Here is an 18,979-nt window from a genome sequence, read left to right as displayed (position 1 = left end):
GGAAATTTATTCCAGGAGTGATGCTACCAATGCCATCTGTGCAATTAAACACATTGTCTCCACATTGTTTGCTTTCCCCAATTACTAAGGGATGTCTTCTTGTTCCCATCTGTTTCTAGAACGGTATAATTTGCATCAAGTTCCTTAGTCTACACTCCTTGATTTGTGGCTAAGAAATAATACTACTTTGCTATTTAAGATAGCAAGGGGGAAAAGCCACAAGCAATCATTTGCTTTCTGCTGTTGACAAGCATTTGTGCCATGCCTTGGCATGTTCACAGAAACACACACTGTGTCCAGACCAGACACCAAAGCCTGTTTTAACATCTGAATCTCATTAGAAATGTCTCTTCCCAGATGCTCAATAGGAAGGAAATATCTAAACTGAAGTGCTGGATGTCTGCAGTGTCAATCTGGATGTAAAGCTAATGAGTTTATCATCAGAAGAGATTAGAGACAATTAATAGTCTCTGGTGAACAGGAATATTAGCTGAGCGCAATTAAAAAATGTGCAGTCATAAACTCAACCAAAATGCTAGGAAGTGCTAAAATATTTGAAGTCTCTCAGTTTAATATTTGAGAAAATTCTTACTAAATAATCAAGAAAACATTGACCATGGCAGAGTAATCAATTAAATACTGTTTTCAATCTTCATCAGCCCAAAACTTTAGGCTTGGAAAATGGACATCAAGTCAAAACAACCCAGGAATCAGCTGCCTCTATCACAGATGATTGCACTTTGTACTTGAATCTTTCTCTACATTTCACTGTTATGTTTAGGAACACGGTTCAGTTCCTAAGCACAGCTCTGATGCCTTCAGGGCTGGTGCTCCGTGTGGTGGCATACATGAATCTTAAGACTCTCCCCTCATAGGAGTGACAGGTAGAAATTCTAGAGGATGGAATCACTCATTTCTCCACTAGATGGCTTCATTCTCATGAAGAAAATTGAAATGAAAATCAAATGATTCCTGCTTTGACTATCCTGTGAAACTAAAAAACATTAATAGATTACCTGCTTGCATGATACTAACTATTAACTCCATAAACCTTCATGTGAAATCAGTGTTTTAAGGATGTATTTTCCTTACCTCTTGGTTCAGGAAACAGTAGAGGAGTGCTACAATAAAGCCCTGAAGATGAAATACAAAACAAAAGAGCAGTTGAGTGTTATCACTGTTTGAAAAAGCCACTGGCAGAGACTGCATGGAAGTGCTGTGCATGTGAGTCAGTGAAGTTAGAGGATTTTTACAAACCATGTACCTCCAGCAAAGCCCATCCGTCAGGTAATCAACTGGTTAATTGCCCTTCACCAAAGTCAGTAAGGTCATAGAAATTCACAGGAATACACAATACAGAAAATTAACCCTCAATTTATGCTTGCCAATGTATGCCCATTCTACAGTCAAGGAGCTCATAGAGATTTTCTGTCAACTTCAGTCTTAGCAAGGGATCAGATGAGATAACATTTTTGACTACTGAATACACTTACAAAGTTTCTGAACTAAGATAAACAAAGGAAAATCTGAGGATGACAGCGCATCTATATAATCAGCTACTCATTAAACACATAATCTTTTTGTTCAGCTTACTTTTTTCTTACTTTGTTAGTTAAAAGTGAAGGGCAGATCCAGCTATGGAGGCTCAGAATTCAGTTGTTCAGGGGTGATTGTACAGGATTGGCACAATGAGTTAAATTTGCACAAGGACTGAACCAGCACAGCTTGTGGGTTTCCAGTAATGCTCACTGACAACTGGTGCCATGCAGCCATTTGGAGAGAGATGTGCTCCCTTTTGAAGTTTGGTAGGATTGCACACATCTGTTTCTTTTAGACTCTGAGATGTGGCACAGAGACAGAGAGGAAAGCAAAGGGAAGCAGAGTGCTGTCTTGCTTTTAACTCAGGCAGTAAATCTACCTGGAGGGGTATGTCAGGACAGCCCCAGTTGCTGTTGCAGCTGGCAGCAAGCTCATCGAGCTGTTCATGCCTTGTATGTCCATTCAAAGTACTTGGGACACCCAAAGTACATGAAACACTTTTTTCTTACCACAGGGGGGAAACGTCAAATTTCCCAGAGCAGCAGACTGTCTGAGGTATCTACACCCAACAAAGCTATTCTTTTAATGTATTTGAACTACCAATTTATTCCTTGCCAAAGAATTGGAAAGGGGGCAGGACCTACAGCTTTGATTGCCTGTGGTTCTTCTATCGTCAGGCCCAAATGGATTGATCTTGTCAGTGAAGTCAGGGAAGGCCTGTGGGCTGTTAGCAAAGGTGGCTTTGTCCTGTCTAACTTGGACCCAATGTTTAACTAACACATGTATATCAAAAACTTGGTCATGTACTGGCGATCTGCAAATACACAATCTGACATACAGCCAGGTAGGATGTGTATTGCATCCTCAGATCTGTAATCCCAGCAAAGAACCTTGAGGAGATACTATCTTCAAGATACAATTATCTTTTGTTTGCTCCTAGGTGTCACATAGGTACAGCATTAAATCAGAAAATCTACAAGGAAGGAACTGAAGTTTCAGCAGTGAACTTACCTGAAAAGATCCAAAGCAGAGCTCTAAATAAAGCCGAATGCCAAGGCTGGTGTATTCCGGAAGAAAATTGAAGACAATATAATGGGTTCCAAATAAAGGAATTAGAAGCAGAGTTGACCTTGAGAGGCGTCTAACACGAGCCATGAGAAGAAGTAAGGGAATTATTTTTTTTCAGAGTAAAGACTAACGCATGCAATATGTAATAATGATGAACAAAAGTTAGCGAGGAGATCTAAATATCTAGGTATTGAGTTCTTATCTCCTTGGACTATAATGCTAGTCAGAAGGCATAATGAGAAAATAGCTGGAAAGACTCTTCTTGTGCTTATTGCCTTATTAGGAAGACTGTATTTATGACATAAGGTATTTTGGCATTTGCTTTTCCAAATGAAATTGTAATTCTGGAAAAAACAAGCAGTAGAATATTTTTTGCTCTACTTGAGCCATTGAATTTTTGATATTTATGTGTAAATGAGAAAAGATGAAGAAATACACAGTCTCCTTGTATAGTTCATGTCCATAGAAGGACAACTCCAGACAGCAATTTACTCCTTTGATGACTTTCAAAGGGATTAAGATAGCACTGGGAATTTCTAATATTAAATGCCAGCAAAACTGAGTCTGGTTTTGGCACTGGGCATGTACTTCTGTTTAGAAAAGTTACTTTTGTGACTAAATTAATTGACAGTGGGTTTTTTTGTTCCATACACTACCTGTACTGAGATGAGTTATTGAAGTTGATTTGCCTGGGGTCTAGTTTTTTCAGCAAAATTCTGATGATGTTGATAAATAGGACAAAATTGACCTGTTAAATTTTTTTTTTTAAAAACAAAAAGAAAAGATTACTTTCTCATATTAAACTTTTCAATGAACATCATTATTTGCCTTCAGTTACACTGTCATTTGTATCATTTCAGTGAAACCTGGGGAAGATTATCATTATAATCCCTGCTTGCAGCATTCAACCCTCTCAGTAGGTTGCACTCCCAGAAGAGGAGATCAAGATGAGAACACGAGAATTTACCTCTGTTAAGCAAGCTACTTTTGTCAGTATCTCATGTGATTCATATTCTTTGTAGCTCGTATTTTTTTTCTTGTTTGAGCTGGGTGTTGCATTTCTTTAGACGTTAGAATTCATCCTGTTGAATATAGAGAACTATGAAGGCTGCTTCTGACCTGATCACCCTATTCTCTCTTTACAGTCAGTGGAGAAAGAGGTAACCACAAGGTCTTAGATGGAGCTGGGGATCATCACTTCCAACCTCAGACATCAAATGATTCTCATACCAGTGGTGCCTGTTTCTCATGGTTGGCTCTGAAGAAAGCTGAGGAATCTCAGCTCCAGAGCTGCCTAGGGTCAATCCTAAATTGCAAAGTAAATTTTATCCAGTTGCTATTGGGCATAGCCCTGCTAAAGTCTATGGCTCAGCTTAGCACTCTAAAATCCATCAGTGAAACATTAAGTACATCCCAGCAAAGAATTCATCACTGTAATCTCCTGAATCAAATGAGGATGTCAAACAGAAAAGTAAGCAGAAAACTAATTGTGGTAGAAAGAAATGTCAGATTTTATTAGAATGTGCAACTATGACCAGTGTTCAAATTGAGATTATTCATTCATGTTGTCATACATGCCTTATTTGTATGCATCTGTGATCCAATTAAATTAATCTTTAGATAGATAGCTTTAAAGCCATCCACTCTAAGAACAGCTGATGCCTTTCAGATTCCTCAAGCTTAATGACAATTGGGAGTAATCATATGCCATAATCATTTAAGGCCCATCAGGTTATTCAGTGAACATCAAAATCAAAAGCTATTATTATTATCTTTTGTGAAATAAGTCCATTACTCTTGAAAATTTGCATAAAGATTTAGGGCTGATTCTGGATTATTAGCCTAAAACCTCACTTTTCAAATACTAGGAGAATAGTTTAATCACTCGCCACCAATTTCAATCACACTAAAAATTCCAGGAAAATGTCAATTCTTTGAAGAATGTTTGCTGTAAGTAATGGGAAGAGGGCAGTGCTGTGCCTCTTTCTGGCCTACAGTAGATGTAGGTAAGAGACAGAACATTTCTACAGTACAAATTCTACCATTCCTCCTCCTGACTTAAAAACTAAAACATTTCATCAAACAGTAACTAGATTTGCATTTAGAAGACTGTTTTTTCTTCCAAGTAGTGTTCACAGAGTTAGAAATACTTACCCCAACAGAAATTATAATAGGTCCTTTGATTAGCCACCAGTAAGGAGAGTCTTGATTAATATCCCAGCATCTGAGAAAATACTGATATGTTTAGAAAAGAGGTGTACATGATCACTGCAATCAAGATACCATAAAACAGTGCCAATGAAATTCTCAGTAGATGTACTTTTTATGGAGGTGTAGGTATACTGCAAGTACTCAGATATGCAGATATATCTGCTCTCTACAAGACATATTTTCTTATAGATTATCCTACTCTCTTTGAAAAGATACAGAGCTATCATGAAGCATTAAAAGCCAAGAATGTGGCAGTTCCAATAAAACACGTGAACAGATGACAGATATAAAGATATGGATTTCTTCTTCAAAAACACGTATTTAAAATGTGAAACAGTTTGTCTGAAATCCAAGGTTCAGAAAATCCAAATGTATTTTGTATCAGAAGCTCCAAAAATTCTGCTGTATCATCTTCCTTATCTGATTGGAATCTCTTTTTCTCTTGCAGCCAAATTAAATGTATCAATTTCCTGGGAAGAATGCCCTACACAATTACAATACTGCTGCCAGATTATACTTCAGTAGATGGTGTAATCCCCGTTCTCTATGTCTACAGGGAAATGGAAACTCAGAACTCCACAGCAGGCACTTATCTAAATGGTGATGTAGAAAAAGGAAAGCCAATAACATACTGATATTATTTTTCCATATCCATGACTTGAGCTTTCATAGCTACCATTATGTTTAAGATATAACTCATGCAGTAATGTAGGAAACAGTGACTTACGATGTGTCTTCAAAGTAGAACTTTGCTAATATCCATATGAAGGTGAAAAGTGTTGGAAAACCTGTCAGACAATAAAACAAAAAACTTTGTTTTCTGGTTTCATCAATTGATCAAAATCTTGTCCATTGGAATTCTGCTGAGATGCTGCTTCTCAGCCGTTTTTGGAACTGGAATTATTGTTTGTAGGTCCCTAAATCTCATGGAATGAGACAAGATATAGCATTGACTATTTGGTGATCATTCATCACTGTGAAACGTAGGGGAATACAGAAGATACTTGCACATGGCATAGTGATGCCAGGAAGGTCTGAGCTTGCAAATTCTTACCTACATGAACACAATTCAAATGGGATTTTACCTTAGCACTTGCATGCAGATAGCACATTAAAACCTAGATTGATACAATCTGTTCTTTTCACATGACAAAAGACTAACGAATATTGTCTATCAGTTCTTCAAATGATAGCAATATGAACAGTTGGCAAACACTAATTGTGATGCACTCCAATTTAAACCTTCCTTGAAATCTTCCCAAAACACAAAGACTGATTGATATTCTTAGTTGCCAAGCTCACCCTAACCTGAACTGACCAAAACTTCCCTTGGTCCATATATCCAAAGGAGGAAGTTGTCTGATTTTTGTTTTCCACAGTGAGTTTTCAGATCAGGGACTGATACTTCATGCAGATCCCCAGATGTACTTATTTTTCTATTCCTTTCATAGGGACTTCAGTGCTGTACTTTTAAAAAGCTCGATTGCTCCTCAATAATGTGTGTGTAAAAATAAAAGCAAACTCAACATTTGCTTTAATTTTTGTTACTGACTTCAGTTAGGCAGGCTCAATTACATTTTTTTTTTTAATCAGATGAATAAAGCTTTTTGTAATATCTTGCCTTTCATTAATTTTATGTAAAATCCTTACTTACCCCAACCAAAGAGAACCAGCCACCAGAAATATTTTCTTCCATGAGAAAGGGATGAGAGTAGTAGACAATTAAGGTAAAGAGCCTCTACCAGCAGCCATATGAAATTGGTCATCATGAAGTAGTGACAGAAAACAACTGAGATCTTGCATTCAGTCTAAGGTAAACAAAGTCATAATTATGAAACAACATGTGGATATGTAAATTATATTTGTAGATGTGCAATATCTAAAGAGACTAAAGATCTAAAGACCTAAAAAGAGTAGGATCTCACATTTACTGCCATGTTTAAAGGGAGACTGTCAAATGTAATATGGCTTTCTGAAGAGTAGGACTTAACAGCTTGGAGTCTGTACTGTATTTTACTTTATGTCGCTTTGCTATAAATGTAGCTGGGTGTCCCAGTCATGAGATTTCTCCTACACATGGACTGCTTTCAGTGTAGCTTATACAAGTAGACTGAAATGCTCACTAGCTCTTGGAAATAAGCATGTTCAAAGACCCTTCACTTTTTCTGCTTTAAATTTTGTGTGGCCATGAGAAATAACGAAGAATCAGCTAATTAAGCTGTGTTTGAGAACAACCTTATTGCCAATGTTTGTCACTATTCAAAACTAAATTGGTTGTCCAGTCTCTTGCACATTCTGTGGTCTACGGGAGCTTTGGTCAGAACACAGAATCCAACCTTTCCAGAAAACTAAAAGATGTTATGAGATACTCAAGAGATCTTTGATTTTAGGTTGTAGGTCATAGAAGAGTAGCAGAATAATGGTACTATTCTTTTCTACAGCACAGTCTAAATCTGATTCAGAATACAAGAGGATCACAGATTGATGAACTCAGGACATGGACAGAATATCCACCCTTATGAAAGTAGAACATTTGAACACAGTGTCTGAGGGTACTAATTAGTGTTCACCACCACAAAACAAACAAACAAATAAATAAATAATTTTTTAAAAAGCAAAAGAAGAAATGGATAGTAAGTCCACACATAGATGGCATGAAAAAATTATCAAGTACCACAATATCTTGCTCTCAAAGTGCTTACTGTAGAGAAACTGCAATGGTCAATGTCTTCCTCTTGGAAAAGGACAGAATCCTTAATGAAAATGGCAATAGCCTTTAAGATGAAAGTGAAAAAGAGCTGTATGTGGATGTAATTTCTGGGGCAGCGTAGCCTCCTGGAAGGAAAGAAGAAAAGTCCTTCTGAAGTAGTTCACTGACTTGTGCTGGTAGCAATTCAGATACACGATAAAGCCTTGTTTCACCTCAGGTATTTCCAGGCACGTATAGAAAGAACTCTTCAATCCACTGGGAGGGTAAACAGGCAGAGACAGAAACCTTCCTCACATAAAGCAATTCATCCACAGTCTACATCTTCTCTCTAGTTAGATCATGGCCTCCTTTTAGTTATGTGTTCACTGTGCCTGAACTAAGATATTGGATGATTGGCATTGTTTGGGGACAACGAGAAACCTGTGCTTGGAGAAGGGTCTTCACTGGTATAACTTTGATTTCAGCTATACCACTCCCAACAACAGGCATGCAGAGATACTCCTGTCTAACTAGACAGTTGAACCTCAGTGAAGAGGGTAATGATTATTTAGCAAAGTTTCCTGCATAGCAAAATATTGTGGTTGAGTTAAATTGCATTAAATCTCTGTGTGGATTGCCTTATCAAGAATTAAAGAATGCTTCCTTAGCTCACCAAAAATTTATCATATGAATGAAATGAATGCAGATAATTACTTTAAAACAATTTGGCACATCTATTTTAAATTCCCACACTGAGTCAACAGAGATTAATTTTTCTGATTGTTACTAAATACAGACTTTAAAAGCTGCATTCCTTTCAGATCCATTAATCTCAGGGTCACCTACTCTTAAAGCTCAGTTAGCGTGTGCAGAATTTTACTACCAAACAGAAATGCCAACCCCATTGTTGGCACTTCACTATAAGTCTTTCCTCCCTGTTCCTAAGTCTCTTTCTGTCAATTGTTTCTTTCTTTCCCATTATTTGACTTGGTTTGTTTTCTCAGGGTCAGGATGGATGTCAATACACGTAACTGTTGACTTCCAGACATAAACTAGGAAGCAGAAGAGGTCAAGAAACTTTCCCCAGAGAAAGCTGATTCTCACAGAATAGTAAGAAGAGGTAATAGATCTCTATTTTATTATTATTTTTCACTCTGCACAAGTACAAGAAGTAAGCAAAGATTTGTAAAATAAATCCTATATGGTAGCAACCATCATATCTACACTGAATAAGAATACAAGCAATCATTTCACATTGAACTGTGAAAGAAATGTTACCAAACGTGCCAAATTCAGACTAAACTTCACAGGTATGTTGTTTGTTCTAAATGTTTCAGTAGTGATATATACAGTGCCATAGGAACACTGGCTCAGAATTGAGTTATTTTTTATTTTCCTTGATATAAAATCTGCTAAGTTCATATAAGCAAGCATACATTGCTTACCAAAATCTACCTTCATTCCAGCTAAAGTAAGCAAATCTATCTTTTGGTTATTATTATCTGAATTGCTGACTACTGCTAGCAGACAATCAGTGCTTATTTCCTAGTTCAGGTTATTCTTATTTCTTTGTTTCTCTGATAATCTTTATTTTCCAACCTGAATTTAATATTACCAAACCAAAATTGTCTGAAAGTCTTAATCTATTCTTCTGAGTTTCTGTTTCTATTACTTTCTCATGTCAAGTCATGTCGTATAAAGACTAAGGCACAGAGAACTGTTAAATGAATCAGGTTAGAAGGTAACTTCACATACCTGAATGCCATTAGAACTGTCACAGCAATAACGAGTGAGGTAATAGACAGGCTGTATCCTATGGTATATATTATCTTTATCGTAGAAAAGTAGGATTGCTATAAGAGAAGAGAATGATTTGTTACGTAAATTGCAGCCAGATGACAGCTGCTTTTCTGATTTTAGCAGTTTTGCTTCATTTGGTGCTTCCAAACTGTTCAGAGCCCCGACAGCCTTTTTTATCCTAATTCCACAGGAAATTTCAACTGAAATCTATCATTAATATTTCTTTCACAAAGACCCTTTCTATAGGTATGTGAACATAACACAGTTTGATAAAGAACTATTTATTAAGTTGGTTTCAAACTCACTCATAAGCCCTGGAAAGACTAAGTGAATCTTCCATAACGATACTGAAAAAACTCCATTTTCATAGGCATTGCATTCATGCTGTGTCTTCTGCACAGCAGTAGTGAAAAGACAATCCTGCAGGCTGCATGATGAATAAAGAATGCTTTCAGCTTTCCCTTATGGTCTCTCTACTTCCCTTCGCTCTATCTCCTTATTTATAATTTTGCCACCTATTCCTTTTTCCATTAAAAACAAAAACAAACAAACAAAAAAACACAAAACACAAAAAAGATATATTATTTTTCTTTTCCTGGGGATGTTTTCTTTCATTTTTCTTCTTGCTTGCATTTCCAATTTGTGGCAATCAAAATCCATTTCTATCTTAATGGCACCTCTTATCAGACATGGTCTCTGAGTGAGCATTATCTGACTTTAGCTGTCATGCACGGACACAGAAAACAGAATGAAGAAGCTTCAGGCTGTATATCTTTCCTTTTTATCTCTTGGCTCTGTCTCTTGGGCCCCCATTCGATATTCTTGCATCCTAACAACCATGCAGCTGTGCAGTGTGATTATCTACAGTTCAAGGGGAGGGATGGCATGTATTTGTTTTGAGCTCTGGGTTTCACCTAAGGCATTATGAGCATGATATTGGGTAGGGCTTATTTCATTTCTGTTGGATAATTAGCAGTTAGCTTTCTAAGAAAAAGTCTATCTTAAAATGAACAGTGTGAGAGCACGGCCCAAGGACTGTGCTGGTTAGATGCTATCACAGCACTGTTTATGAATGGCTCCTTTTCAGTTAGTGAAGGGAAACAAGCACCTCCAGATGGCAATCCATCTTATCTGAAGATGGAAGCCTGGTTGCTTTCCATCAGCAAGAGAAGAAATCTATCACTGTGCTTACTTAGCAAGCAGTGCAACTCAGTAGTTCTGGTAGAGCAGAGTGAAACTTTTGGTGTGGAAGACCCAACATGCACACTGTGAGCATTTCCAGGTACCATGGTAGAATCCGTGCTGGACTTCTATTCTTGGTCAGAGCACACTAGGTGCACCTTGCATTAGTTTTCAGTTTAGTATTATCCATAGGAAAGCAGTTCAGTCTTTCTGAGAACATTCCTCAAAAACAACATAGGGGCAATAAATAGGGGCAAACCCAAACTTAGAAAGCTGATCCTGATCCTGACCAAAACACTAGCGGAGACCCACCATGGAGTCATTAGCTTAGCCTTACACAAGATAATTTTGTGTGTTCTTTTTTTGTTTGGAAAAGTTAATTGATCTGGAAACTGCACCAAGTGGCCTTTACTGTCAGGTGGTCTGGAAAGCATTGCTCCATAATGCTTTATATGAAAAGCTGTGTTGGTCTTGCATTACTTGGCATCTTCCACTTGTCAATCAGAGATGAGAAACTCAGCAATAGCCTTAAATAGATAAACATACAAAGTGGGACTTCAGGTAGAGGTAAATGAGTCACTGCTAAAAAAGAAAGATCTGGAGACTCATTAAGGTTGTTTATTTTACAGCATAAATGCAAGGAAGCAACAAAAGAAAGAAAAAAAGAAAAGGATTTTTGTGGAAGTGATTTTTATAGAGAGCAGCAGGTACTGTGCCTCAGAGGCTGGGAAGGAAGTCTGAGTTAAACAACATGACAGCAATCAGCACAAAAAGTAATGGGTAATGAGAGAAATATCTCAATGACAACGTAAACTAAATAAATGCAGTATTTTTTGAGCCTCATTTGGCACTATCTTATTTTTCCTCTGCAGATAAATTCTAAATATCACCCAGTGTGTAAATCTGGCTGAAGCAATATGCCATGCACAGATATAGACTCTGAAACATATTTTGTTTTTACTTCCTTGTTGATCTAAATATTTTATGTTAGGGTGAGAAATCCTTCACTCATCCTGTGCTTTGTTGCTGAGTTCAGAGTGGTGGTGTTTTAGCAATGCACTTGCTGTACTGGTGCTGTGATACCACAAAACCATCTTGCTGACTGATCTTATTGAATTGCCCTAATGTATATCATATCAATATTTTGGAAGAGAATCTTAACTGTTTTATCTGTAAGCAGGTTCAACAGAACTGCGTGACTGCATAGAATTTGCAGCTGTGTTTCTAAACATTACTCTCTCATAGCTGAAAAATAAAATGTAGTTCCTCAAAATAGGTGTTCAGAGTAAAATTTGAATCACATTCCTTACTTGGTAAGAAACTTCAGCTTCAGCTGACTTTCCTTCCCCAGTGGTCTTCAGGAATAGAAAGGAATCCTGTAACGTCACCACATCACTCACATATGTTTATTTAATTCAACTTACTTCTTCAAGTGGAATCTCATCTTCAACTGGACAAGCAATATGATAGGAAGGGAATGGCTCTGACCAGCCTTTCTTTGTGCAGTTTCTTCTTATTATCCCAGCTGAAAGAGAATCTCTTAGTCTTACCAGTGAAGAGCCACATGACACAGAAAATAAAAACCAGGAGATATCTTGCTAGTGTGAAGGCTGAACTAAGAGAAGAGAACCATGGCCATTGTTATCCCAGATTGCTGACAGGTACGCAGGTTTGCATGCGTACATCCAGGTAGGCAGGTACAAAAGTTTTAACTTTTTCTCTGGAGATAAAAAGCAGAAAGAGGTGAGAGAACCAAGGAGACAGAAGTAGAGGTGAAATGGTAAGGAAGAAATCATAGGAAGGTCGAGAAAGCCCACTGAAGAAGACTGGGAGGTGCTGCTCCAGTTTTCTGCCTCATTCATCTCTCACCCCTCTAATGTACCCCTTCTTGCTCTCTCACCTTCCTTGGGGCTTACTTTCCTCTGGAGACCAGACACTGGAATAAGAAGGGTTTTTTTGGAGATAACACATTTCTATAAAAAGATTTCTGAGTCAGATGAAGGATGAGTGAGAGAATCCCAGAAGAGGAAATGAAAGTACACAGATGGAAGGGATTTTCCTTATCCCCTGTTCATAGCTAGCAAGTGCTGAATGAGGCTGAGGTTGGGGTTTGAAAACTTTTCTTCTTGTGGAACTGCCAAATCTGCATATTTCCTGGAAGATCATTTCCTCCTTATGGGATTGCAGTTTGTTCCTGGCCAGCTTTATCCAGAGAGTAAGCATTAACAAAGGCATTAACTTGCATAGCCTTATATTGTGTTTATACCCAACACAATACATATGCTATTTTAATGACAAGATTCTGTTTTGTATTGCCAACCTTGGTCTTAAGAAACAATCAAATAATTCATTGCTCAGCCTTTCATTTCATCCCAGGCTAATCAGAGCATAGATCTTACAGAGATCCATGCTTAAGTTCTGACCTAGATGAGTACTATGCTAGCTCTGTACAGATGTACCCAGCAAGATGATCTTGAATCCTGGGGAAACCAATGCAAACCACTTGACTGATTTTAGTGTTCTTTGGATCAGGATCTTACCACAGACTATGGGATTACATGTAGCTGTGTATCACGCATAGGTTGTGAGATATCTGCTCAGCATCCTCCAATCTGATTGAAATTTTTGCAGTGATGCTCTGATCTGAGTACAGGGCTGAAATTTTTGCAGTGTTCTGTCTTCATCAATCATTTTCAGATATGCTTGCCCCAGGCATGCAGCTCAATAATAATTAGACAACCAAAATAAAATATCACCTGGCTCTTCCATGAAGTGAAAGAGGATGTTTGGGCAAGGTAAGGCAAGAGTCTCTCCAGCATCTGCCTCTGGCCAGCACAGTAATTTGTCCCAGGTTTTCTTGCAACCTCAGACAGAAAGGGAAATACATTTTTAAGCATGATTATATTCAAGCAAAATGGAAGATTTTTTTTCTAACTTCAACCCTCTGCCCCTCACATTTCTTATAAAAATAGTTTAGGCTCAGTTTTTATTTTATAGTGAGAGATGAACATCTACTCTGCTTTACTCAGACCCATGATGCAACAAATGAAAAAATGTGGTTAGGAAATGGGAGGGAGAGTTCTGCTGGAGGACAGACCAGATCATGTCAAGAGGTTACGCTGTTGTTAAAGACCAATGATGCCATGATGGCACTTAGCTAGGGGAAGAAGCAGGACAAAGAAATATCTGTCTGTCCATGTTTGACAGGACTGTCCATGTTTGAATGTGAACAAAATATTAGTAAAGAACAATTGAAGGTATGGAAGCAGACGGAAGAGGAATTGAGCAGAGTCCAGGGATGTGGGACAGTGAGTAAAAGAATCAAACATGCATTGACAGTGACTGAGTCATGGTCCTTGCAGGGTGTTTATTCTCTGTCATTCAATTCATCCCTCTCTAATGGATACCTGATGTTGCATTCCTGGACTCCTCTGAGTTTTCCAGGCATTCAGCCTCCTTTTTCTTCAGCTCTGCTATAAAATCACATTCCGGATGGACATTCCCAGCAACCTACAGAAAGAGGAGTTTCAGCTGATGAGGAAGGAAGTTTCAGGAAGGATCTGAGGATCACGACTCATTTGCTGCCTGACATTAGCCGCTACCAAATCTGGATCCAGGGAGCTATAATGTTCTCCCTTTCTTGATAGTGAAGGGCATACAAGACCAGCCTGCTTCTCAGCAGAGACATGTCCCCTCCCAGCCTTCAAAGAAACATCTTGAATCTACATATGATTTTTTTATAAAACTGTCTTCTGAACAAGCTTTTTGCTCCAAAAAGCGAGGATCTGTTCTCTATTTTCTGCCATTGGTTGTGGTTGATGAAAAACTGACCATGAGCCCACAGTGTGCTCTTGCAGCTCAGAAGGCCAATGGTATCCTGGGTTCCATCAGTGGAGGGGTTGCCGGAAGAGGGGAGAGGATTTTTCCCCTCTATTCTGCTCTCATGAGGCCCCAGTCTGGGTCGCCCCATACAGGAAGGATGTGGAGCTTCTGGAGAGAGTACAGAGGAGGCCACAGAGATGACCAAAGGGCTGGAGCACTTTTCCTATGAAGACAAGCTGAAGGAATTGTGCTTATTCAGCCTGAATTAGAAGAGGCTGTAGGGAGACCTCATTGCAGCCTTCCAGTATTATAAGGGGAGATTATAAGCAAGTGGGAAATTAACTACTTACATGGATAGATAGTGATAAGGGGGAATAGTTTTAAAGACATTGGTTTTAGTTTTTCTGGGCGTTTTCATAACATCACGCCTATTAAATATTGCTTTTCCACTGTTTTCTCTCATACACATCAGGATGGCTCAATATCTCCATTCTTTTCACATTACAGTAAACATCACACAAGCGATGACAGCAAAAGAAGCCTCAGTTTATAGAAGGTGAGAGTCAGCCTCTAAAACATTCAAAACCTCTCCAAAAGTTGACTTCATCTCTTCCAAGGAAAGCACACTATTAATTTTTACAAACAAAGAAAAGAGGAGGCTGTTTTTCAAAACTGTTTTGTAGGCAAAATAACAATTGTTTGCATATCCTCTGTTACAATAAGATATGTAAATGCACAATATGGGATTTATGTTATACACTTACACATAAACATATGGGTTTTATTCAGTGCATAGTCTGAATAACATCACAACTGTCATGATTATGTAGAAGAAAATACCATTTCTCTTGTATAAATGGGGCACGTCCTTATAGAGACCTTCAGTGATATTGCTGACCTTACTATTAACCTGGATCCTGCTATTCCACACAGCAATTATAATCCTCAGAGCACAGGGAAGCAGAGATTGTTGTGGGCAACACAAAGGAAAGCATAGCTTTACATGAATAAAAATATATACAGAGATTTTGCAGTGCTTTGTTTCTCTCAATCCACGAAGAATGAACTGCTTTGCCACTCCTCAAGGAACGATCCATCAGAAAAGAGGCTCCCTGCATTCCAATTCTCAGGAGAGAGCAAATGGTATAGCAGAAGGATAGCAAAAGGAAAATGCTGAAAACATCACCTCAAAAGAAAGGAAATACCCTTCCCCCACTTTTCATACTTTTTCTGCTACGTGTGTGATTCTGAATGCTGGTTTCCTAATCGCTGCCAGAAGCAAAACATCAGCAAAGCCTCTAAGCTGTCTAATGTTGTTGGATATTTCTAACTCCATCATAAGTATCCCTGCTGATTCAACTCATTTGTCACCTTTGGTATCCGAGCTGCTCACATTAAATAATGTTAATGCTACCAAAAAGGCAGATGAAACGAGAACTAATAAGGCTGCATATTCTGAAAATCAAGAAAACTGTCAAGGCTCAACTGATGTAACAACTCTCCTCTACTTTTTTGTTACCGACTTTCAAAGCCTACAACAAAAAAAAGGGCATTCTGCCAATGATGTTTCTCTTCAGCAAGTGGTAAAAAAGCAGTGAAAGGCACTGATGCACAGATCCTAGAAATTGTGTCCCTTCTGATGCTGTTCGCACTTTTCATAGCTTCTTACTTTGTTTAACTGTAACTTAAAACAAACAAAAAGAAAACAAAAACAAAAACAAAAACAAAAACCTAATTCAAAAAAGTACAGCTGTATCCAATCTGATCCAAGGAGAAAACAAGCAATTATTAAAAAACACTGAAGGTAAAGTTACTTTCATGCAATTACTCACAAGCACAGCAAGAGTCAGGGTGCACAGGACACAGCGGTATAACATGCTAGAATTTGTGCTCCAAAGCAAAGTCAGACTTCAATTCTTTTATCTTCCTTAGCATCTTTCACCTTCCTTTTGGCTTCCCTTTCTCCCATCAATCAGTTGCTGATCTGAAGCATTTATCCCTTTAGACCAAAGTGACGTAGCAGCACGGTGAAGTGGGAATTAAATATTAACAACTCTCTAAGCTGCATTTAACCTGCTTTCCACATTTTAATTTTTCAGTATACTCAAAGACTGGATGGGTGGATTGAGAGACTGTTCCCAAGATTATCAGAAGATCAGCACCTCCTGGAGAGACGCCACTTTATCTCTCCATGACACAAAATAAGCTTGGGAGGTATAAAAGCTCCAAATGTTGCTAATCTTGAATTTAAACAACATGGCTTGAAAAACACAAATCCACTTCTACCAGCTCTTGTTAATACCAGTTCATTCCAATGTAACATGATTCTTACTGTAGCTTCAGTGAATCTTTGTGTGGGTGTGTTTATATGGAAAATAACAACCATGGTACTACAATTCAAAATACAAGTTCAAAACCTGCTCACAAGCATATGAACCCAAGTTCTGTGGGGCACGTGTTGTAGGTTGATCTGAAGACAACATTTGCAAGCGATTCTTCTCACTTTTCAAAGTTCAGTGTCTAAATCTAAACTAGTCATCTTCTGTAGTCGGAATATAGAAATATGTACACTCTGTTCATTCTCTTAAGATGAACCTTGAGATAGGTGATCATCATAGAATGATTACAGAATCATTTGAGTTGGAAGGGACCCTTAAAGGCCATCTAGTCCAACCCCCCTGCAATGAACAGGGACAGCCACAGCTCCATCAGGTGCTCAGAACTCCATCCAGCCTGACCTTGAGTGTCTTCAGGGATGAGGCATCCAGTGCCTCTTTGGGAAATTTCATGTGCTAATTCATAATTTGTGTTAAGATTTCAGGATGGCGTACAGAGAACAGGGTAAGAGCAAAGAACAGGATGGTTGGTCCCATCCCACTCCAGAAATACCCATTTTGCCTAAATATCTAACATCCAGGTGCCATCTGGTCAGCTGTATTCCAGCCATCTTGAGTATGTATGAAATTTTGTCTGTCGATAGATAATGTCTTGAAGGACACCATATTCAACATCAACATTCATTAAATGTTAACATTGCAAAAGCAGAGATACAAGATGTGAAATGCCTTTAAAATTTTCATCTTTCCTGTTTTCTCTCCATATAATGCCATTCATCCAAATCAGTTCTTAGCCCCAGCTTCCATCTTGCTACAACGCTCTATTCCCATATAACTGTTTTCCCCTCTAACACTGCTTTTCCTCCATCTTCCCCAGTAGTTAAATCACATGGCATCTTACTACTTATCTATACAGCTTGGGCAGGAGATTGAAGAGTCCTGAATGACCACAGCTATGAGGAGCACCTTTAAAGTTGTGCTTATGCAGGGCTGGACCACACTTAGAAATATCTGTGCAGATGAAAAGTCTTCAGGGTTTGGCTCTAAGTAGGAGCTGAAAGAGAAAAGAGTGTGTGCAGTGAAAAAGATATCTTCAGAGAGCTGAATTTAGTTGGCAAGCTTTACTTCACTGTGCACATGAGGATTATTCTTTTTCCCCAGAGCATTTTGCCTTCCCTAAATCAGGCAAGCTTTCACAGGGCTGTTGAAAACAGAATTAGACCTGTGTTCCTACCACCATTCATCATCCAGTTCCAGAGGATGAAGCTCTAGACTTACTGGTGTATAACACCCATCAGTGTTTTTATCATGGTCAAATTCCTATAATTTTTCCTAACCTCATTTCAGAAACTACATAATTTGGAGCACTAAAATATTCCCCTGCAGAGGGCTAAAGTAGAAAAAGCAAACTAAACAAAAAACAGTAAAGAATTCAGCCCATCGTGTAAAATTCAGTTTTTCAGCTGGCAAACTTATGAAAGAGAGTTGGTAAGAGAACATAAAACTGCAGTCTTAATTTGTCATGGTACATGATTTTAAAATAACCTCTGAAAGCAGTATTCAATTCCCACCAATGTTTTGCTGATTACCTCAAATCACCATTTGAGGAGGTGCATAACCTGGTTGTACGACCCTTCAGTAATAAGGCTGGAACAAGGAGCTGTACTGCCTTACTAATATTTAATATCATGATATTCCCTGAAAATCCTGTAAATCCACAGTGGAGGTTGCTGTCATCACAGCTCACGCCAGTAGAGGCCTCTCCTTTCTTCTTCACATCCCCTCTTATTTTTTCTCTGCAGAGATTCCAGAGCAACCATCAGGCTTCCTGTGACATGCTAATGCCGTGTTCACGTTCAAATGATGTTACAAATGGTCGAGGAATGTTGTGGCCTACAGGCACTTCAACCTGTGTTCAAATAAGACTCATAAGCAGTCCTGTTTCACATGAGTTACGCCTCAACATTTCACAGGGATGCACTTTTTTGGCTCAAGTCTTAGAAAAAAAAAATGGTTGCCTATGAGTAACTTTCGGTGTACGCATCAGAAATTCCCATTGTGGCCAATTCCCAGGCCACAACATCTTTTGTGTTTATTCAATGCTGTTGAATTCATGGCTAAAAAAAAAAAAAACCCACAGAAGACATTGCTTACCACTTTCCAAAGTATCGAAGTACATAGAGACCCCAATGGAAAACATCTGTGATGGTGTCCGTTTTTCAGGGGCAGGGAGCACTGATATAGAGGGGTCTCATTCTGAAATCCACCACATTGAAACATTCATGGCCACAGTTTGTTTTGAAAAACCTGACATTTCTGAATTATCAACATT

At 38.4% G+C, this 18,979-nt stretch overlaps 1 protein-coding gene across 2 annotated transcripts; it reads right to left on the bottom strand.

Moving 5' to 3' along the window:
• Positions 1–29: 29 nt before the first annotated feature.
• LOC122171762 (growth hormone-releasing hormone receptor-like) lies at positions 30–16,265 on the bottom strand. 2 transcript variants are annotated; one of them, XM_042839528.1, is made up of 12 exons: positions 16,144–16,265; positions 13,897–13,999; positions 13,246–13,353; positions 11,914–12,014; positions 9,263–9,360; positions 7,521–7,653; positions 6,473–6,626; positions 5,546–5,606; positions 4,762–4,831; positions 3,264–3,355; positions 2,551–2,680; positions 30–1,134 (listed from the first exon to the last, which is right to left on the bottom strand). In XM_042839528.1, exons 1-12 carry the CDS (start codon positions 16,186–16,188, stop codon positions 1,072–1,074), a joined length of 1,158 nt encoding a protein of 385 aa, XP_042695462.1. In that variant the 5' UTR covers positions 16,189–16,265; the 3' UTR covers positions 30–1,071. The 2 variants fall into 2 exon arrangements, with proteins under 2 accessions (XP_042695462.1, XP_042695460.1); XM_042839526.1 differs by lacking the exon at positions 30–1,134 and having other exon boundaries at positions 2,061–2,680.
• Positions 16,266–18,979: the final 2,714 nt, after the last annotated feature.

Source organism: Centrocercus urophasianus, unplaced genomic scaffold (assembly GCF_019232065.1).
Source record: "Centrocercus urophasianus isolate 14NV4802_14NV808 unplaced genomic scaffold, USGS_Curo_1.0 seq_954, whole genome shotgun sequence".
Classification (NCBI taxonomy): domain Eukaryota; kingdom Metazoa; phylum Chordata; class Aves; order Galliformes; family Phasianidae; genus Centrocercus; species Centrocercus urophasianus.
This window is presented reverse-complemented; position numbering and strand designations above follow the sequence as displayed.